This window comes from Geospiza fortis, unplaced genomic scaffold (assembly GCF_000277835.1).
Source record: "Geospiza fortis unplaced genomic scaffold, GeoFor_1.0 scaffold130, whole genome shotgun sequence".
Classification (NCBI taxonomy): domain Eukaryota; kingdom Metazoa; phylum Chordata; class Aves; order Passeriformes; family Thraupidae; genus Geospiza; species Geospiza fortis.
The window spans coordinates 5,606,085-5,628,762 of NW_005054300.1; the positions used below are offsets into that span (position 1 = coordinate 5,606,085).

Sequence of the window (22,678 nt, forward strand, 5' to 3'; positions counted from 1 at the left end):
CCAAAGGCTCCTGCGGCAGCGCCCCGCCGGATAGCTCGATATCAGGGTATTTCCTGGCCATCCTGGGCCTTCAGCATTTACTGACCCCAGCGCCAGCTGTGGAAACGCCACACCGGAAAAATGGCCCTTACAACCGGCCGCTCACCTGCCGCCTTTGTGGGCACCATCCCGGCCCACGGCAGCAGCCGCCCAGCACTGGGGAGGAGACACAGGGCACATACAGAGCGAGGCCCCCAGGAGGCTGAGGATATGAAGAGGGGTATCGGGGGAACAGGAGGGTGACAAGGATGGAAGCAGGACGGCAGCGGGAAAGAGCTCTTCATCTCTATCCCTTTAAGCATGGACAAGAGCAGCGTGACCTGACACTGGAGACTGCGGCACCAGGAGCGTTTGAGCACAGAAGGCAACATCCTACTTCAAAATCTCAGGCACGGAGGAGAGGGCTGGATGGGTCTTGCAAAGCAGAAAGGGAAGCAGGCTGCTTGGTGCTGTAGAGGAGCAGCCAAATTAAAACAAACCCCACTAACAACGAGCTCACATTGCCTTCTGGGGACAAATCTGGCTCTGCTCCTACCACAGAGACCTCTGCTAGCCAGCCACGCGCTTTGCTTGAGCTGGAGTAGGTTCAAGGAAAACCTGACTGAAGGTTTTAAAAGCTGAACCAGGTCCCAGAAAGAAGCAAGGGCTCGTGCAGCAATGGTTACACAAACACACCCATGTGCTTCTCAGCAGCTGCTCTGCGCAGCCACCTGACCCTACCTGACCTGTCTGCAGCCACCACCCCGGAGCGATGGAGGCAGGAGCATCCACTGCTGCATTATGCTCCCTTAAAGGAAAAGAGTCTGGTGCAACATCAGAGCCCAATCCCTTTTCCCAGGCCCACAATGCTTTGTACAGAGACAAGTCTGCCATAACCTCATGAAACAGGCTTTAAGAAAACATAGTCACCTATGTGCAAAACATTACTTGTTTTAACAGAGAACATTTACTGGGCCAGGAGAAAAGTTTTCACCTTGTAACTTCCTTGCTTGGTTTGTGTGTTATCCTGTTCTCCACACTGCACAGCTTCTGAACCACCACCAGTGAGTGCACCCGTGCAGCAGGTGGACAAACTCCTGTGAAATGACCTTAGGAAAAAGCTGCTTTTCATACCCCTGGCCCATCCCTTTGATTATTAGCTGTCACTCTAAGCAGGAAGCTATTTGCTTTAGGCATCTCAGTATTTATCTTTCCAAGTTAAATTTTGTTGATGTATAGCTGCCAACACCAAAGCCATACACAAGTCTCTGACAGCTGATCCCAAGGGCATCAAACACTTACAGTGTGATGTAAGGTACACTCCTGAACCACTTCTGGTTCTGGGCCAGCTCATGCAAAGAATACACATTTATTTACATTCACTTCTCAATTTTTATTCTATTTCTCGCATGGTCTTCAAATACAGTTTTACAGGTCTTTTTCTGCTACAGATACTGTTGATCTAAAACAGATTAATGAAAGTGGCATTCCAACCTTAATGAAAATTCATAACCATGAAAGATATGTCAACATATCACTTTACAATCCTAGAATGATGGTATTGGCCTGACATTCCATAGGCTTAGACAATTAACTTCTATAATAATAACAAATTCATAGGAAGAGAAAATGTGGCAACTCCTTAAAAGCCAAGAAATAAGGCCACAAGCATCCTATGCTGTAATGTTATGCATCCAGATGAAGTAAGTCGAGTCTGGTATCCATGAAGAAACAAAACTCTCCCACCTGGTAAATCAAGGTTATCAGCTACTCAACATGCACTCAAAGCTGTATAAAAACTAGTGGCATTCAGCTTGGACTTAATGAAATCCCACAGCACAACCCCATACCTCTCTCTAAAAATGAAATGAAGTTGTTTCAACTTAAATACTTCGCTACCGCATTAAAAATCATTCACATTCTGCAGAAAAAAAAAAAAAAAGAAAGAAACATCTTGCACATGACTGCACCAGAAGGCCAAACACAGCATCTCCTTACAGGTTGCAGAGAGCATTACTGCAATCTTAATGCCATTCATTACAGGTTGCAAATCAACTTCTATGCAGCTGGAGGCTTGTAAGAGCAACCAAGCTTCCTTTGTGCACCACTGAAAAAAACCCAGGAAAATTTAAACATAAGATATAGACAGCTTATGGCAGCAGGTGGAAGAAACAAAGTACTGCAAAGTGCATACCATTGTCCAATCACCTGTCTGGGACACTGGGACTACTGCTAAATACCATTTCCATTAAATGATCCTACTACCTGAATACCAGGTCCCACACTACACCAGTTCCATCCCATCACCAAGCATGTCCATCCTGGGTAAAAACATTAAACTCTTGGAACATTTAAAAGTAGATAACCATTTAAATAATGTGTAAAAATGTGCTTATTGTGGCATTTCTTATAGAAAAGTTATTTGATACAAATGTGCAGGACTTGAAGACCCTGATTTAATCAAACTAGTACGAACAGGCTTTGAAACATGGTGACTCTTCCAAGGACAAATCCCAGCTGTGGGCCAGCTCTCTCTCCCTCTCACCATCTTTCATCCATAATCCCATGTGAACATTACCAAAATTAACGGGTTCAGCAAAGCATCCTGTGAATTGCTGTTTCAGTCCCAGGAGAATGATACCCTCAAGCAGTGACAAACTGCTATCTGAAGGAAGGGTCAGTTGGGATCTGCTCCCCTTTCCCAAGATGGTCAGTACCTAGCCCTGGATATGAGGCACAGTAAGAAAGGTCAGTGCTGAGGACAGACTTGTTCTCGATTGTGGTTGTAGGTTTTTCAAAAGTGCCATCTTGGACCTATACCATTTCACTTTTCAAAAGAAAAAGTTACAAAAACCAGTAAACAAAAAGTTAGTCAGCATACATCTAGGTTTATATACACTGAGATTTACAAGTTTGTCGTTGAGTGACTTCTGCCACAGACCACTGCACATTTGTCCCTAACAAAACAAAAAGCTTGAACCAATGGTCATTAGAAGTGACAACGGGTCATTGCTTTACCAACAGGCATAAAGGTAGTAAAAAATAGAACTGTAACTACTTATCTTTAAAAATGCTGATTGACACAAGCAACCCCTCCCATTTCTGCAACTTCCAACTGCACATCCTGCTCTATGACAGGGAACAAAACCTGCATATTTACAGGCATTCTGCCAGAGACCAATTTTCTGTTGACACTTGAATGCAGAGAACTGTCATCAACCACAGCACCGACTAAGAGGGATTCCTCTGAGAAGCTATAGCCCATGCAAGATTCCTTGGCACTTCACACAGGACTAGGAGAGGACAGGGTTTCTCTTTGTTTAACAATGTTTTCAGCAGCATTATCCCCTTCCAACAAATGACAGTCTGAATGTGTGATGGGTGATTTTCGCATAGCCCCTTTTACCAAGCTGGCTTATTGCTGGCTTTGTGCAGTTAGACCATATGAAGATCCCCACCACTACCTGCCCAGCTGTTAAGGGTCTACAGTACTGGAACAGTTCACTGTCAAACACTTCAAAGGCTTCTTCCAAGGATAACAACATCCTTTGGAAATCCTTCCATTTTAGCAATTTCAAAACAACCCAGCTTGCTGTAAAATTCCAAGATTCTTTTATCATCTGGTCTCACTTCACAAAAAGCCCCACGGGAGCCTGAAGAAGAAAGAAAAGAAACAAAATACTGTAAGGGAAGAGTTACCATAAAAAACACAGACATCAAATATTACTAGAGTTCCCACCAATTTTATGAGGTAAATCAGTGATCCAATTCCACATGGAGCATAGTGCCCAAGAGTCCAGATGTATGGCAGCACAGCTGACCATGCCTAATGGGAATACACATGGCAGGCATCCACCAGTCTGAACAATCCCTCTGCACACCTTTCACTGCACACAAAAATATCTGATGTTGGCTCCAAAAGCAGCATTGCAGGAGGGCACCAAGTGGCACAAAGGAAGTGTAAGTGTGAGGTGCACAGCCAAGGCAGGCAGCCAAGCACTTCCCATGCTGAAGGTTTGGTAATTACCCACCAGTACACACAGCCAAACTTTAAAAAAAGCATCATTACCAATGCCACCAGGAAAAATATAGACTTTTGTGCAGTGTTCAAGATGTAAAGATGTGTGTTCTCAGTGCCAAATTGCTCCCTCAGTCCTGCCTATCTTCTAATTTGCAGGATAATGGCTAAAATGAAAAGCACCTTTTTTCAAGGCAGAAGCAGAAGTTTGCTGTTCAAAAGCTTTTGTAATTATTTACCCAAATCTTCCCAAGTTTGCCTTGCACCCTAGAAATGACATGTGGTTAGGAAACAAGGAATTCTAAGTGCAAGAAACTTACCATTAGCCTTTAGAGAAGAGAGCAGGCAGGCCATCATACTTTTGGCCACACTTGGATCTGTCACTTTTTTGTGGATATCAATCTTTATCAAAGATGGGAAGTTAGCAAGGAACGATTCTGGCAATACTTCTTGTTCTTCATGGAAGCTTAGCATTATTTTCTGAAAAGAATATTAGAAATAGGTATTTAATAATTATCCAGCTTTTCATTTTCATTAATCTTCATCAAGGGAGACTCCCTTGCTCATGGAGTGTACCTCCAAATCAGCAGGCTTTTCAGCTACACCTCTTGATGGCTACTTAGTTCCTCAACTGCTGAACTGCTGTCTGTACTCTATCTAGTACTGGCTAGAAAAGCTTCTCAGACCATCAAAGGAGGCATGCAAAGCTCCTTCTCAGTGACCCATACTTCAAGTGAAAGAAAACACAAGCCAACACAAAACCAGCAGTTTGCACACAGATACTCTTCTTTGTTTCTTTGCCTTTTAAATGGGCAGTTTTAGGCTGCCTTGCACCATTTACAGCTCTCACACTTCACAAACAGCTCAGATTTTCACACCAAAACCAAGTGCTCTTGAATTTGTTTTCCCTACTTAAACTGGCAAGACTTTCAGTGCTCTACCTGCAGCACGGAGAAACTAATACTACATTCTGCAGCAGAACAGAGCAGGAGCAATACTTTACTTTCAAAATGTAATTTTCTCCAGATGAAGGTGCTTTACATTTACTGCATGGATTACTACTCAAGTACACCTCACGGGTGTATTATAGCACATAGCTGTATCTGACTGGCAATTAATAATTTTACTGTCTCCTTCTAATACATCAGATGCTTTAATACATGCTCAAAGTCTTCAGAAAGGTGAAAAAACTGAATTTCATGTGAGCTCAAAAAAACAAAGACCCACTTTGGAAAGACTTCAGCATACAGTTCTGACCTCCCAGGTTATACCAACCTCTGCCTCAGACAGCTCCTTGTCACTATTTGGTTTAGTATATTTTTCTTGCATGAAAGGGATCCAAGACATTTTGCATTTCTTAATGAAGGGAGTTACATCAACTGTTCCCAAAGCATAGCCGCATATGCCATCCTCATCTTCTAAGACAAAGCAGTAATCCAGGCTGAGGGTGAGCAGACCTCCAACTAACCTGCAGAAAAAAAAAATGCAAATTTCAGTCAAAAGAAGGTCTGCTTGACCAAGTATGCCCTTCAGGTTCCACAGAGGAGACTCCAGAGTCAACCAAAGAAGCTGAGTCCTCCAGTCATGGAATTAGTTCCAACAAAGCACTAACTGACTGATCAGCTGTCAAAACTCAGCTATGAGCAATATCTGCACCTCAGGATTCCACCGTTTCATTCCATACACACTGCTCTTCAGCTTTTGCTCTTAACTGTTCTGCTGCCATTATTTCCTTGCTTTCATAATTGCCTTTGGGTATTGTTTGATACCAGTTACACATCCTTTCTTAAATGCCTTTCTGCCACCCAGAGCAGACTCTCTATAAAATTCCATCTAAATTAAACATCCAAGACAAAAAAAAAAATCCACTCAACATAGTTAATTTTACAGCTCATTTTTAAAGCCCCATTTTTTTAAACTTCATCTATCATTGATTATCCTTTTAAAAAGTTTGTACATGTACTTCAGAAAAAACTTGAGGCACTTGGCCTGGGAGACTGCACCTCAAAAACCTGTCAATTCTATTTTAAGAACTACAATTGGTCAGAAAAAATACCAGAGAATAACTACAGACGATGGACACTCTCATGATATACTTCCACAAAATCTGAAATAAGATACTGTGATGTACACCTTTCATAATACAGAGGTTTCAGCTATATTTATTTTCTAACAGCTCACAACAGGCAACCAGCACATGAACTGAGACATAAGTGTCAACAGTCTCTTTAAGAAATCAAAACCCCAATTTCCTGAGAGTAAATTATTTTATCTGCTTCAAATGTTCTTTGTATTCTTCCCACACACAATCCTAAAAATTAAAATTAAATACACTATCAGGACTTCATCCTTCAGAACCACCTCTACAGGACACTTGTTCCTAATACATACTTGTCTCCAATTAAATCTGGTAAACTATGGAAGGGTTGATCAGCTCCATCAGCATACATTTCTCTGCAGATCTTATATACAGATGCCTAAGAGGAGAAAAGAGATTTCAAATTAGCAGTCACATTCAAAAGAGAGTATGTCATTATCAGCTGCACTGTAACCTAGCACTGACAGGCACTAGTCACCACAGATCAAAAGTATCCATCTACGCAAAAGAAAGGCATTCCCTCCATCTCTTCCCTGAAAGTAACTCAAAGTTGCCTTCAAAAACATGGCAGGATAAGTTGAATGGCTGGGAAGGAAAGGCTGGAGGGCAACCTCCTGCTCTTATAACAGCACAAGACTAATTCTGAGGGTTAGGTACCTAAACATTCAGTGAAGACCACCACCATTGCTACAAAGTCCCTTCACAACACCTCTGATGCTCCAGTATGGCAACTCAACCTCTGCAAAGGACAGAAATATCCTGCACGTTAAAAAGTTTTCACCTGGAACTCTTTAAAAGAGCAAATTTGAATTAGTCACATCTTAAATAAGAAACTTCACATTTTTTTAAAAACAAAAATGCTTTGCATTTGACACTTTCTTCCTTTAGTTAAAGAGTAACTCCTCAGAAGAAATACTGTTTATGACTGCATGCTTAGCTGCACCTCTCATTGCTAAGGTGGTTTAGAAATATCAATTCCATTTTCTCCCAAAGAACAAGTCAGCTAAGGTGGAGTCCTGCACAAAGGTTTGGAAAAGGCTGCTTTACTGCTCGTGAGAACAGCACAGGACAGAGCTGGCCCAGAACTGGCAGGAAAAAGAGTCTTCATGTGTCAGCCTGGTATGTCTGACTGGCTTCAAAGTTAAGACTCGTTTGAAATCCTGCAAACTCAACCTAGAAACTCCTGTTTCATCTCAGTCTACCTACCAACACAAGATTTCAAGCTGCATTAATCCCTACATTGTTTAAACTGCATCCATAAAGAGTTAAGTAACTATTGGCTGATACTTCACTTTCAAGTATTCTCCATACCACCTAATAGGAAAGAAACTACACTACATATCTATTCAGAAAACAGAAAAGGTAAAAAGCACTAATCAAAAATGACTAATGAAATTTTCTTGATTTTAAAGTATCAAACACTCCAAAGCAGATTTGACAACATTCTTTCGAAATCAGACCAAAAAGCTTCCAACTGTAACTAAAATGGTATGAATGGCTGAACCATGATCCCATTTTTCAGCTCCATTTTGAGATGTAATATCAATGTTCTGCCTATACAGCTCTGCAAATACCAGCAGGTACCACAATAACCACTGAGTGAAACAGGCATACACGCCCACCCTCAAAGGTTAATTCCCTGGATGGCTCCCTGCTGCAAGAATTCTTCTACCAGCTGGACAAATTTAACTTGTCTTTCATAAATAAGGAAGGCACTCACAGATTTAAGAGGGTGAGGGGGTGGGAGGCTGGGAATCAAGCTGTGGGTGTACACGAAGTGTTGCACAGCATATTGCTGAACCAGAGGCATATCAACCTCAGTTTTCCTCTGAGCTTGCATTTGTACTTTGTGCAAGATATCAGGACATCTGCTTCATTAGGGAAGAAGAGACTCAGCAGTAATCACTATTTCCACGAAAGAAAGTGCACGACTAACAGCAAAAGTGACAAGGGTCAAAAGCAGTTACCTCATCTTTAGGGAAGTAGGGTCGTATGGTGTACACTTTGGAAGTGGGTGTTAATGGAGGTGGTTGAAAAAAGAGGTCATTTGCCCCATCAATAGGCAGCAAACGCTGTGAAAACAAAATATTTAATATAACTGTATGAACAACAAACCCCATCACTCTTGGGTGTGCACTGCAGACTCCCAAAATAACATTTGCTACTTGCTACCCCAAAAGAAGGTGGGGTTGGTATGCTTTACAAATGCAAAGACCTTATTTGAATAGAAAATATCCAATTGGTGTTCTAAAATATGCAATTGAAACAGCACATTAAGAGTCTGTTAATCTTAACTGCTTTAAAAACTTTTTACCAATCATATCTACACTGTCTAAGAATACAGAATGTCAGGAGGAAAGGTTTGGTCTGAAGAGGGTTAACTGGCCAGAGGAGACGCTTTATCCCAAAAGCAATGCGCTGATTCAATTTGCTGCGCGCAGAGCACCTGTGAGGGGGGAAAAGTACAGCGCCTGAAAAATCCATGAACAAATCTGCACATGGTACAAACAGCAAGCTAGGAATACTGGCCAATTGAATTCCTCGCAGTAAAGCACAGTACAGCATTATTTCCAGAGGAACCAAAATTTGGAGGATGATCCTTTTTGCTCATGGAATTCCCATTGGCAGACAAGCATGCGCGCATTGTGCAATTGCGGGCGCAGGTAAAAATGCTGTGCGACCTGCAAAGAAACAATGTGAAATGTACAACTAAAGCCGCTGCGCTTCGCATGCGCGTGGGACAGGCAGCATCTCCTTGAGAAATTACTGTAGAAAGGGGAGGAAAATTATTTTAAACCAAGCTGTAAGGCTAATGGGCTTTGGACCAGAAAGCCTTCGGCAGACCAATCCTTCCAGACCTCTGATGTGCAACAAAAGGTTTCTCATAAAACAAAGAAAATGTCATTCAGTTGTGAAGTCATATTGATACCTGGAACTCTCCTGCTAGACCACCTCTAAAGGCCCAGGGTTCTTGGTCTCCACTTAAGAACTGTGCTGAAGATTGACTACGACACCCTGTTGAGATCAGATCCAAGCGGAGAAGTTACGAGAAGGGGGATTTCCTGGGTGTCTTACATGTCCAAAAAGCTAACATACACTTGTGGAAAAAGCTCTCTAACTGAGCTAGAATCCAGGGCTTGGGGAGGGGGAGGGGCTGTAATAATGTATAATTTATAAAACTTCTGTGCTTGCGCACTTAACTGCGGTACTTCAAATTTTTGATTACCTGTAACAGACAGGTGAGACAATTCAGCTACACACTTTATTCTAGACCAGAAGGCACAAGAATGGTGCCATGCAGAACTACACAGACTTCCCACACATTTTGTACACTTTTTTTGGGGGGGTATTTGTGTCAGAAACATTTAATCTATGAAAATCTGACATCTTGGAAGCTACGTGGCTCAATAGATACTACCATAAATTTTACATCAAACAAATGCCATTATCACAGCCCCTGAAAAAAAAAAATGGACCTTTCTGAAGTCACATTTTAGTACTGATTGTTTCTAATCTTGTCAGAAAACTAGGACTAGCAATATATGTAAACAGTCTGGAACAGATCAGGCAGCCAGGACAGCTGTATGAAACAGCATTCTTGCAAGAGACTACACAGATTTACATAATCCAGGCCTTCACAATACTGTTGGCACATTAAAAAGCTAAGTAGTGTTAACTGGAATTAACTCACAATTTAACTAATACACCTTGGTGGCCACTACTAGCTTTGCTTTTTGTATCTTGATTTTTATTTCCACAAGCATACTGGATGCACCAAGGACCCTGCTGCTCAACCAGCCAGCAGCAGGCCCACTGCAGTGCTTAGCTTTAGCTTGCACTTGCTTTAGAAAAGAAGCTTCCATTGGCTGTTTGATTTTTAACACCGTTCTGCCAGCAAGGCACTGCAGCCTTCACCAAGTAACATAAATGACAGCTCTGGAGAGACAAAAAAGCCAAGTGGTATCTGGAGTGGAGATCTCAACTACCCGCCTAGTTTTCTGACAAGAGGAGCAGCGCAAATACTCTTTTCCTTTTGTGGACAGCAATCTACCTCCTGTTCAAGTAACAGCCTCAGATCAGTACAGACAAGTATGTTGTGCTAGTCAGAGAGTCCCAAAGTGTGCCAAGTTTGACATTTATGCGAGTTTAGGAATATCGGTTCAATACAAACTATCCTAAGTATGGTAAATTTCAGAAACAATCCAAACACCAGAACTCAAATTTGGTTCACTCCCATATTTTAGAATTCTCACATAAGAAGATATCCTTCCCAAAAAGATTTAGTCAAAAACTTGGAAGACAGTATCTGTCTGTCCTTTGAGACTACAACTTAACTAGCACTTCCAATAATTACAGTAAAGAGCTGTGTGAATGAAGAGCTGTATAAATGAAAAACATAGTTAATGCCTTAGTCGCTGCGCAAATGTGACTTCAGTTCATGCCTGCTGTACATCTAATCTATCTGAGCTGCCTCACAGACAAAACCTTTCCATTTTAATTAATTAATGACGACGCGCTGTGAACATCTGGCGCTGTCCATCCAATAGCAGTAGAAACTTGTGCTGAGGATTCTCCCATCTGTACACAATGGGGAAGAAGACAATAGAAGTCATTAGTAATCCATAGTACTGTACAGCCACACTAATTTAAGGGACTGAATGCTAGCTGGACTTGGGAGGAGATGTGAAAAAGTGAACATCCAGTGGACCATTGAGCACACCACTGTGAAAACTAACTTGTTTGGATTTGTAATGTACTTGACTTTATATAATGAGGTATTTTCTCAAAAACCTTTACTCTGTATTTACACCAGTGATAAAACAAGCTGAAGACAAAAATGGCCCCTCTCACAGAAGCAATGTTAGCATAAGAGTATTAAACTGTACATGTGAAAAAATCTTAATTTTTCAACTATCTAATACGAGTGCGAGTACTGGAACAGAACAGTGCCAAAGTTAACAAAGTTGGTGTTTACTCAGTTGGCTTCTGCTGTGAACCACTCCAAATATTTGATGCACTTAGAGACTTGAACCTAACTTTACAGGGACACTGAAAACAATTTCAGCTGAATTTAGTACATAGTCTGATAATTCTGAAATGCAGTCTGCATTGGGCCCTTGATGTTCTCAAAGACTACAAGAACCAATGTTCCCTTTATAGAGCTTTGGCCTCGAGTTGTAAGCAGATTAAGTTATCAAGAAGAGAGCATTCTGTCTAGCTAAATGTCAACACACAGCAAGGATAGTAAAGTTGGAGGAGATGTGTTACACTTAAAAATGCACAAACTAAGGCTTTAAAAACAGCATGAAGTTGTTCGAGAAATGTTAACGTAATACAATGCTGCTGAGTTTTCCTCCTCCACTAGGCTTTCTTTGTGCTTTGCAGAAGGCAGTCTTAAAAGCTCTCCTCTTTATCAACTATGAGTTTAGGGATCAGATGTTTAATAAGCACAAAACTCGGGAATTTGTTGGGCATAGACCAAGTTGATGATTTAATAGGTCTTCTCTGTCCCTGTTTAAATGTCAATATTTAAGAATATAATTTAAAGACAATCCAAACACTAGGATTAGACCAAGGTTGTGTAATGGTTAGCCACTGTGAGGTTTGTGACAGCTACAGAAAGTGTGACTTGAGACCATCAGCTTTGCTGTCTGCTGTGTATACCAAGCAACTCCACAGCATATTCCTTACAGTTGGATTGAAACCTGAAAGTGAAATGAGGTGACTAGAATTACCCAGGCCATGCTGGTGCTATCTGCCAACTTAGGATCTCCCAAAAATCTGTCCAGAGAGCTCCACAATTTCCATTCATTACCAAAAACTATAATATAGGTTTAAAAAAAATTTAAAAATCAGCAATTTGGAAAGTGTTTAAAGGAAACGATTTTGCACCAGAATAGCCTTATGCTAAAGCTCGCATGCGCACAGGGGCTGGGAGGATCACCTTCCTCATGGCCAGGCCCATTGAAAGGTCTGTTGAAGACAGCAATAATGTTATCAAGACAGAGCAAACAGCAGATGGCTGAGGTGATCACATTTCGTAGTGTCATTTCCAATCAAACAGCGGGGCATCCAAGGAGTTACATGGCATAGTCCAGTGTGCATTCAGTCAAGAGTAAGTTAAAGTCAACACTTACGTGTCAGATGAGATTCAAGTTTCATTAGCCCAAGAAGAAAATCAAGGTCTCCAATCTTAAGCATCCAGCAGACTTCACTTTTAATAGCAAAGCAAACTCACTGCAAGCGTTGCTTCAAATAGCAAGACAGGAAAACCTTTAAAACAGGGTCAAACTAGACCCCCTGTCCAAGAAAACACATTCACCTAATGCTTCAGTTTTCCCCGTGGGCTAATTAAAAACACACATAAAAAATAATCTATCTGGGATTATAATGGCTCCCAATGCACCTACCTAACCACTGCACAAAAGATTTCACCATTGACATAATACTCTTGATATCCCAGACGTAGGAGTACATGTCATAAAGGATTGTCCTGTTGGCACAATTGGAGAGGCGAGTGAACATGCCCATCACCAAGCTGCACATCTCTTCAAACTTGGCTGCTCGGTTACGCCATTCTTCTATCTATGAGAAAGATCCACAAGATCAAACACAGGCTCCTAGGGAGGAGTGGTACTCTAAATATGGAGAAAGACTACACAATTCACTACTTCTTTTTACCAGGAGGGACTACCACACCACAAATGACTCACAGTTAGTCTCTATGGCTGTTAGAAGTCAGGCCAGTACAGGGAACACTGGTCAAATGCAGATACTAGACTGCTTTCATAGCTACATGGCACTACAGGGCTTAAAACGGTAGATTCCACTGGAGGAATGAAAATTATTGCGACCTGTGGTTCATTATACACTACCCTTCAGGTCCTACTAAGCAGAACACCAGATAAAATTGCTTGGAATTTTGACATAAAAGGAGAGAAACAAGATTTGCACTCACTTTTTCAGCATCCTTTCCTTTGCAATTTACGCTGACAACACTGCTATTTGCTCTCAGCCACTGGAATTCCCTCAGCATCTGTGCACCTTTGGGTCCATGTTCATAAGGAAGGTAAAACAAGTCAGCAAGAAGCTGTAAATCCTCTAAAGTCACTGGTTCTACTGTGTAAAGAGGTTTTTCATTCGGTCCAGGCACAAAATGTTCTTTGTTAATTTGCTCATCAGTCTGCATAGGTGCAATGTCACTACCAGAGTCTTCCTGCATAGACATCTCTGGAGACTTTGACTCAACTATACTCTCCTTATCTGTATCCATTGGCTTCAGCTCCTCTGCCATCTTGGCTTCAGCAATATCTGTCAGTATCTGGTTTGCATTCTTGTCTGCATCATCTTGTTTTTCCACCACCATGTCCATTGGTTCCTCATCAGATTGCTTCTTCTCCTCCTCCTTGGCCAAGGCTGGTGAGTCACTGCTCAGTGCCGCACCCTGGCTCATGATGGGCTCCTGGTACACCGTGGTAACCACTGTTGCTGCATTTAAAGGGGATGGTGCCACCAGAGGCCCTACATCCCCTACAGAGGTTTTAGCACCACTGTGGGCCACTTGCCTACCTGAGAATAAGAAGAAACAAGTTTTTCAATATCTGCCAACTAACATTCAAATCAGCAACTCCTGCAAATGATAGATGATTTTGTTACCACAGCATCCCATCAGCACAGCTTCCTTTTGGTACTTTGCCTGTTCACTTCTGTCAATGTAACTCTAACTACTGACTTTGAGTTTTGCAAGTTTCCTTTTCACATAACTGGTAAGCAAAGATAGGATGAAGAAAAAGTTAGGAAAATTATTTAACATTTATTTTTAACTATGTCAACAGAATAAAAAGCTCTCCAAGTAACTATTTTTCCCTCCGCATCAAATGACTTGGTAAAGTTGTATTTGAATATAAAGGACAGTTCATAATAAAAGCTTAATATGATAAGCTGATGATTAAATATTTCAAATTCAAAACTGTCTTTAACCTGGGGAAAATTGAGACATTCAAAACCTTACCAGATACAGTCTTGGACAACATGCTCTAACTCACCCTCCCTGACCAAGGTCCTTAGACTCAAGACACATCCCAAGCTCCCACTGTACAAAAATGTGTACAGTGCCAGAAGGAGCTCAGCTGATTTATGCAGACAAACTCAGGAAAATAAAACTACCTTAAAACAACTGGAAGAACGTGGAGTATTCAGGACCAGGACTAGTTTTTACAACAATCTAACATCAACTCAAAAAAAAAATCTCAACTGTACTTCCAATTCTCTCAGGTTCCACTGAACCCTAGTAAAAACTGGGACTAGCAAGATCTGGACCCTTTCCTTTCTAGACCCTCCTATCAGAAATGCCAAAAGATAATATATCAAGATTGCTTCTGTTGATCAGTCAGAGCATTACAAGCACACTGCAGAACATCAAGCATTCTTCCTTTTTAATTAAGGTTCCCCAGTTACCAAGGCAGAAAATATTTCCAGCCAAGGTGTATGAATTGCCAGGATCTGTAAGATATCCTTAATCTAAACACAAATACTTAACATCTAACACCATTTTTCTACCAGTCCCAGAATAATACCAAATCATACTCACTGCTGTATTGCTGAGGTACTCCAAATTCCTGTAACCATTCCGTTAAGGCCAACTTCAGGGCCATTTGTGGGCTGTAGAGAACATCTGTTTCAATATCTTCATCACTCCCCTCATTTTCCAATTTAATCTGGATCGAAACCGTGCTGTCTTCAGTATCAGCTACAGAGACAAATTTTAGAAGTTAGCAGATTAGTTTAATTTAAAATAGCAAAAATAGACGTCAGACAAGGCATTCAGTAACGCAGGGGCTCACTTGACAAAAAGGACAAGTTACTAGATTCTAATTGGAAAAAAAAAGAAAATTATGGTCACCACCAATGTCAACACAGAAACCAGACACCTTGGCATTCAGGGTGCCTTCTGATCTGAACTGCTGCTATCCCAATGAAATCATATCCATGGACACATTTCAAACTTGGGTATTAAAACTGCTTTCAAAGAGCATTAATTACATAACCTCTCCAGACTAAGAAATTCTTTGATACCATGTGCTACAGATATGCCCCAGGAAGTCAGCAAGATCATTATCTTTCAGGCAACTGCCATTTACTTATGGAAGAGAAAAGGCTGGGTGATCAATCATAAGAAGCAAAAGTTGGGGAGGAAGAGAGAAAATCATTAAAACCACAGAGAATTGGTATGATTTATATGGTTAAGCATAGATCCAGCAAACAGTTACACATACTTACTCATCACCACATCTTTTCTCACTCCATTCATGTTAGACTTGTACCAGGTTGCAAGCGTGTGAATGGCAACATAATTGGCTTCAAATTCACAGTTTGGATTGGTCAGAACACCCTTGAGTCGAGGGATGAGTTCAGTTGACCGACCCTTGTAAGGCCCAAGAAAAAGCCTCTTCTGATCATAATCATTAGCATGAATGTTATCCCAGATAACTGGGGCTCTCCTGATGATCTTAGAAACTTCTTCAATGGATTCTACTGGAATGTCTTTGGATACAACTTTCGGACCTAAGCAGGAAAGAGGATGATCAGAGGGCTTTGCATATATTTGAAGATTCAACCCCCAAGTAGCTGGACAATTTATTTCACAAAATACTTATGAGAAAATACTTAACACCAACAAAATAAAAGAAATAAGCTATCAGTCTTTACCTGTCCATAACACTTCAATTCCAGGGAGCAGTTTTTCTCCTACAGTCCGTAAATATGGTGACTGGGCAACATTTGGATAACAGAAAGTTCCACAGTACTCTGCACAGGAAAAGAGAATGTCACTGTCATTAGAAGGATGCACATGTGTGACAACATACCCAATTGTCCCACAAACACACTGAGAGAATACCACCCTTGGAAATGAAAAACATTTATAAAATTAATCAAGTAAGGCCCAAAAGTCTAAAGTATAAACAAAAAGGACATTATGAATGACATTCAGCATAAATATCAGACACAAATGGTAGTGAATTATTTTAAATTGCTCAAATGTCAAAATTAGGAAAAAATTAATCAAGTCCTCAAGTACAAGGCCTATTACAGCAGATAGTATCCAAGAGAATGAGAAAACCCCAACACTCATTACAAAGTGCAAATACCTAAAAACTGTAACACTGGAACATATATCTCTAAAGTTAAGGTCTGCAACAGAACCACAGTGTAATAGGATAAACTAAAAATAATTTTTGATAAAAAAGCAACTCGGTGACTAGTGAAGTGAGCAATCTTATTAAAAATAGGAACCAGTGACAGCCATAAGCACAGACTACCTCTACTTTAAAAATTTCTTAGAAACTAACAACCTGCTAATTCAAGAAGCAAAGATTTCAGTTCAAGTTAGGAAAAAATAAATTTTCCATTAGCCTAATTCTCAGTTCAAACTTCTTGAACTGTTCTATCAAGCTGCCTTATTTGCTTGGCATTAAGCCTTCCAGAGATTTATACATTTGGAAAAATCTTTGCATACATCTGAATAATCAAACTTTTCTTTGTAAATCAATTTCTTCAATCAACCCCAAAATACTCCTTAAGGCACTTATTAAATGTTAAACCAGGTTTTCAAACAGTAAGGTAACAGTCCCCCTCCTTTAAGGCTCAATGAAAATATTCTCCTTGTTTTACCTGTAGGACAGAAAAGGAATGTGTCTGGTTCTCCTAGATATTGATAAATTTCATTTGTGATTGAGACTTGAGCATGAGCAAAAGAACTGAAAACTTCTTTGTCTGCCGCACACATGTTGTGATCAATATCATCAAACAGCAGTGCAAAAGATCTGCAGCCAAACTGAGAAACCTAATACAAGAGACAAGAGTAAAACCCTTAATTTGTTAAATTATTATTGCTTCTTTTAATCCAACTGTAGGATTTTTAGATCTAACCTTAGAGACAGCTACAGGAACAGGGATATAGTTCTATTCACAATGAATGCCTGTCTCTGACCCATAGCTCTGCTTGTCTCAAAGATTAGATCTTTAAAGACCTACAATCTGTTCCAGTTTTAACCATCCAAAGCTGATCTCACAGGATGGACAGCTGGGAAAAAAGCTAATTCTGTAACAGCTCTTGGACAAAGGAGAGGAGTCAGGAGAACAAAGAAGATGTGCATGTCAGGTCTGCAAAGGCATTTATTGTGGGCCCGCGTTCTTGCTTTAGCAGTGCATCTTGGCTTCAAGATTCTGAAATACTATGAAGACAAAAATAGCCTTCAGCATCCAATACAAGATGAGAACTTTTTAAAAATCAAAGTTATCACTGGCTACTTTTGCAAAGCAACTTGAACACATCCATTGGAATCATTCAGAGACACTCAAACTAACACCAGTGCTGAAAAGGTTCAAGGAGCTGGTGAAAAGCTGCAAGAGTGAGCAAGGAACTGGAGCTTCCAAATTAAGCAGCACTGGAAGTGTGCTAATTTTGTGTCATCCTTACCTGGTCCAGCTTACGTTTCAATGTGGATACCTCTTTAGGATTGGAAAAAGTGATGTCAAGTCCAGGTGAGATTGCATAGATGAATTCTATTTCATGTTCTCGTGCAGCTGATATTAGAGTCATTAGCTGCTCTGGAAATTAAATCAAAATATTTCAGAAGGACTCAATTAAAAAATTTCTCAGCCATCATCTAAAGTGTATTATAAAGTGCAGATACCTCTTCTACCATAATTAGAAAAAAGAATTGCTGGAATTTCTTGAAACTAACACAGCAAAGAACACCAAATTATTTGGAAGATTTTTCAGCAATTATGCCAAAAGGAATACAACAACTGTCCTTGTATTCTCATTTTCCATATTAAAATTTTTATAAAGATCTTAGCAGTTTTCTTTATGTCAATGCTGTGAGACAAATATGGATATAGTCTGTCTCCACAGTACATACAACAACAGTTCTAGAATTATTACTCACTTTTTCCACACATACTAACAATTTATTGCAGTAATATCACCCCATGTGACAGAGGTTCACATACCACTCAGATGACTGAAGCTTGGGCACATGAAAAAGTGGGGTGTAACATCACCATGTTACTACTTCATGTGCAGAAGTAGTTTCCTTAAGAAGCAAACTTGCAAGTGAATCTTTCACAGAATCAATAAATACTTTTTATAATATGAATAGAATTAATAAATATTTTAGCATACTTAACAATCTTTGCTGTTATATTACCTTGCATTATCCTTTATTTTTCTGCATTGATCCAAAGAGGCCTCCAAGAAGGATTATTTAATTTCAAGAGAGTCTAATTTTTCCCCTCACCCTATAATCCCTTCAGTCTAACAAAGCATCACAAATCCCATAAACACCAGACGTGGATAAAACAACTCATACTAGCGTGAATAGATCTTTTATGTTCTGACTAACTGGTCAAGAGCTGTTTTTCTAACAGGTACTCTTTTCATTGAGACAAGGACTTAATGAATCACATAAAAGGACGTGCTATTTGCTCATCAATCTTTTTTTCCTTTCCTAAAGCAAAAAATTTCTACTTCAAAAAATGTTCAAAAGACATTCAAGAGCCAGAGGAATACGTCTAAGCAACCTTCCCCACGACAAAAAATAAATCCTGCAAGACAAAGCCTTAAAAGCAGTTTCAGAAATCATCTGCAGTTATAGTTAAAAGAAGTAAATCCATGCTTGTTCCAAATCTCCCATAAACACACCTGCAGGGTACTAAAAAGAGGCTTTCAGTCACCTTTGGGAATGGCTACTGTGATTAAACACACACAAGTATACATAGCAATAACCAATTCATTCAAAAAATCTACTTATAGAAAGCACAGAGGAGAAATAAAGGCAATTACCCGCTTCCTCCACGGAGTACATTTCTCGCCAAAACATCCTGTGCTTGTAGTCATCCTTTGGAGCATACAGGTATGTATTCAGTCCCCACTTCTGCAGCCTAAAAACACAGGAAAAAAGCCTTCCAATAGCCTACAAATTCAGGAATTCTGTGTTTTATTTCATGTTATTCTTTTACTCAATCGGATTTTTTTTCTTCACTGAACATTGTGTTATATTATAAAGTCACAGTAACTTTAAGCACAAATTATATTGGACAAATTTGGTATATGCAAGATAAAAAGGTGAATACAAATCCCAAGAATACAGATATTAAGCAGAAAGTTGCTCTAGGTTACAACAATAATTCTTTCCAGACTTAAGTGGAAGTTTATGATTACATTCCGATGGAATGTGCTGCAGTAAGAGGAAACATGACTTGCCTTCTAAAAAGTTCTTTCCTCTGCTCCATCACCCAAGGTCTTCCATAAAATCCTACGGGCAACAAGATTAGAATTATCCAGTTAGATTATGCCTGCTTCATGAAACTTTGTATTACAACCCACCATTTTCTTCCTCTTTTGCTACATTTGTCAAAAAGCTTCCCAAAGTAGAAAGTGAAAGAGAAATAGTTAGCATGAGGAAAGTGTAATAACCTAAAGTGATCTAAATTTAAAATGCAATTATAACTTGCTTTATTTCTTATGATCTAAGGTCTTATAATTTTGGCCACTGAAGCAATTAATTTTCAGAATGCAAACTGTGCTCCTGAGCATATGCCCTTGACAAGTCAAGTCAGCATTTTTATGGCAGCAGTCTGAACAGTTATAACCTAATTAAACTACCACACCAGACACCCACAAAATAGATTTGACTTTAAGGTGAACACTGAAAACACTTGAAAATATTTACCAGCTCAAAAATGCTTAACTGGTGGTACAGACTAGGATTTATATAAGCAGAATATATAAATACATACTGCAGAAGATGATGTGTAATTTAAAAAAACATGCATATGAGTCAACAAAATGCTTAGGATTTGATTTCTCTTATTCTGTTCAATAGGATCTTTGTCAAAATTAATTGCAAACTGATGTCCTACTTTACCATTTCCACATTTTACAAGCTAATACTATGTCTTTGAATAATCATATATAAAAGCATCTACTCAAGTGATTTTAGAGTGTATTGAAAGTCATACAATTCCCTGGAAATTGCAACTGCTTCTGGCTTTAAATCTAATCTTTCCATTCTAGAAACAATACTTTAAAAAAGCACTCTCTATGCCCTCTTAGTCAAGCCAACTCACTTAGACCTATGTGCAAACAGTTCAACCACAAGTGGGCACTTCAAAACAAAGCTTCAGCTTGCAGCCCATGCAAAGACCAGAGACTAAAATAACATGAAATTTAATAAGCTCTTCCTTTCAAACAGCATGGCCACTCAGTGATGAATGACACTACTAAAACACAAAGCTCTCAAGTCCCCCTACAACGCCAGTTCAAAAGGTAAACAGTATCTCCATTTCCAAAGCTATTCATCCTCGTAAATCAGTAAATATTGTCTCATCGAGGACACAACCACCCTACTACCTTCAAAAACTCCAAACTGGTGCAACTGAAGACATTTTCTATATATTATATTTCAGTTACATGCTAAGTGTACAATGCTCTTTTAAGAAACTTAAAACAAGAGGCTCAAGTTTTAAGAATTATTCTCTCTAAGAGTGATCTCAAACTGCCTGGCACCACAACGTGGCAAAACTGAGCAACTACTCCTCCTCACAACTGCCCAGTGCAAGAGGGAACAACAAGAGAGAGCTGGGAGGCCTGAAAACCTCCCAGTTTACTTCATCCAGAAGGAATTTCTTATTTTCACTATAGTTTCCAAACTCTGACTGATGCTGCGCTGAGGAAGCTCAGGAACTCACAAAAGAAGTGAAATCCTGTGAAACCTAAAGAATTTCCCCTATGCCTCATAACTTGTTCATGACACTTTTGCTTTACTTATAATACCACTGTTTCAGACCTACAAGCCTAAAGCAGAGTACAGCCTACCATTACAAAAAAAAAAGAAAATCAGTTATCAAAAACTAATTAAATAAGGCTGAAGAGAACTGGCTAAACTGCAACAATACTTTTCCATCTGTCACCACATTTCTTAGGTTACTACGGTCACCAGCCAAGTACAATTCTTGGATCTTTCTGTCTAACTAAAAAACTCGACCTAGTTTTGTATTACTCCCTCAGGACTGTGTGTCAGGTTAATACAAAGTCAACAGATTATGCCAAAATACCTTATCCCATTACCACGCTCTCCATCACTAAAAGTCAGGACATCCTAGAGGCAGTGCACCAAAGCTTTGCATTCAGCAATCTCCTAGACCTTATTACTGTGCAAAGAGTGAATTTGGTAAGTGGCACACACTCCTCACACCCTTAAGAGTGCATCCCCAGTGTCTGGCCAATTGCCCTCTGCCTTTTCTACCAAGATCCAAATCTTCCATCTCAGCACTCTAACCTCACCACACCTTACTCTGTGTTAACCACTACCTTATGCTTAAGTATTTATCTACACTTCTGAAGTTAATTCCTGTTTTTCTCTTAACTCTGTAATTCCCTTGAGTCACTAATGAGACAGATGTTTTTACTCACTACCGTTTACCTCCTTCACCACAAGTTTGTTTTTCTGTTGGTGGTGGCTTTTTGTTTGCCTTTTTTTCTCAACACTCCCCTATTCCTTTTTTCCCGTACACACATTATTGTCAGACTGGTAACTCCTAACCAGTGTTTGATGGCTTCTTCGGGCAGAGGCCATTTTCTTGCTTTGTTTTTTTGCACAGTACACTCAGGAACACCTGCAACAAAATATATGCTGAGGCAACCAACGATGTAACTAACATGACAAGAAAATTTATTACGGTATTCTCAGTGGTTTCAACAGAAACCTGGATGAACAAGAGACATTCCAGGCGTATAAGCAGGAACATGAGAAAACATGTTGCTACAATCTGTGTTTTTCTTCACTCTTATGTGTCTCCAAAGCCCTTAACTTGGTATCTACCTTCACAGAATTAAGTCCATTAGCAGAAGAAAGGCATTTTTCTCTACACTGATTGTATTTAAGCCTTACCAATTCACCTCTCACGGTCATATTTACAGAACCCGAACAATTTTTTAAAAGATACAAACAGAAAACAGTCTACAAAGCAATGCAGATACTGACTTTGATAAACGGCCTGTTCCCCTCTCCATTCCATCTGCTAATAATTTTTGTTTTCCTACTGGAAAATCATTATTGGTACAGAAATAATTTGAGATCATGGGAAATAAAACTATTTAAAGCCAACTGTTACACTGGGAATAAACCATTTCTCCTGCTGACTTTCAACCACCTACCTTAACTGATGTGTCAGAAATGCATTATTGAGAACTAAAAAAGTCCCTTTATTCTGCAGTTTCAAGAACAATTTAAACCTTTTAATGGTGCAACTATGCTAAAAGACGGAGGACTGTTCTACAATTAAAATGAGATGCTAACATATTTTAGAGAACAAAGTGCATTTAATTACTGAGCAGAAATCCACGGAATCACCTATTTCCTACTCAGGACTGAAAGTGAGCCTCTGGGGCGCAGGAAGAGCACGTACACCCGAGATAATCGCGCTCTGCTCTCCCACTTCCCCCTTTAGACACGTATGAGCAAGCGAGCCCCAGCACC

General features: G+C 39.9%; 1 protein-coding gene across 1 annotated transcript; it reads right to left on the minus strand.

Moving 5' to 3' along the window:
• Positions 1–1,386: 1,386 nt before the first annotated feature.
• Positions 1,387–19,549, minus strand: OGA (O-GlcNAcase). Its single transcript, XM_014309535.2, has 15 exons — positions 19,402–19,549; positions 18,982–19,079; positions 17,614–17,744; positions 16,806–16,977; positions 15,843–15,941; positions 15,414–15,698; positions 14,725–14,883; positions 13,093–13,703; positions 12,545–12,719; positions 9,064–9,149; positions 8,102–8,206; positions 6,428–6,513; positions 5,312–5,504; positions 4,357–4,516; positions 1,387–3,671 (listed from the first exon to the last, which is right to left on the minus strand). Exons 1-15 carry the CDS (start codon positions 19,428–19,430, stop codon positions 3,535–3,537), a joined length of 2,526 nt encoding a protein of 841 aa, XP_014165010.1. The 5' UTR covers positions 19,431–19,549; the 3' UTR covers positions 1,387–3,534.
• Positions 19,550–22,678: the final 3,129 nt, after the last annotated feature.

What these genes read in the sequence shown, in the direction of transcription:
- OGA (XM_014309535.2), bottom strand. Translation starts at nt 19,430, where the DNA reads ATGGAGCAGAGGAAAGAACTTTTTAGAAG. An exon ending in AAGGAAAGGATGCTGAAAAA is followed by an intron (nt 12,720 to 13,092) that starts GTGAGTGCAAAT and finishes TCTTTCTCATAG; the next exon opens with ATAGAAGAATGGCGTAACCG. An exon ending in ATCTTTTGTGCAGTGGTTAG is followed by an intron (nt 9,150 to 12,544) that starts GTAGGTGCATTG and finishes TGATCTCAACAG; the next exon opens with GGTGTCGTAGTCAATCTTCA.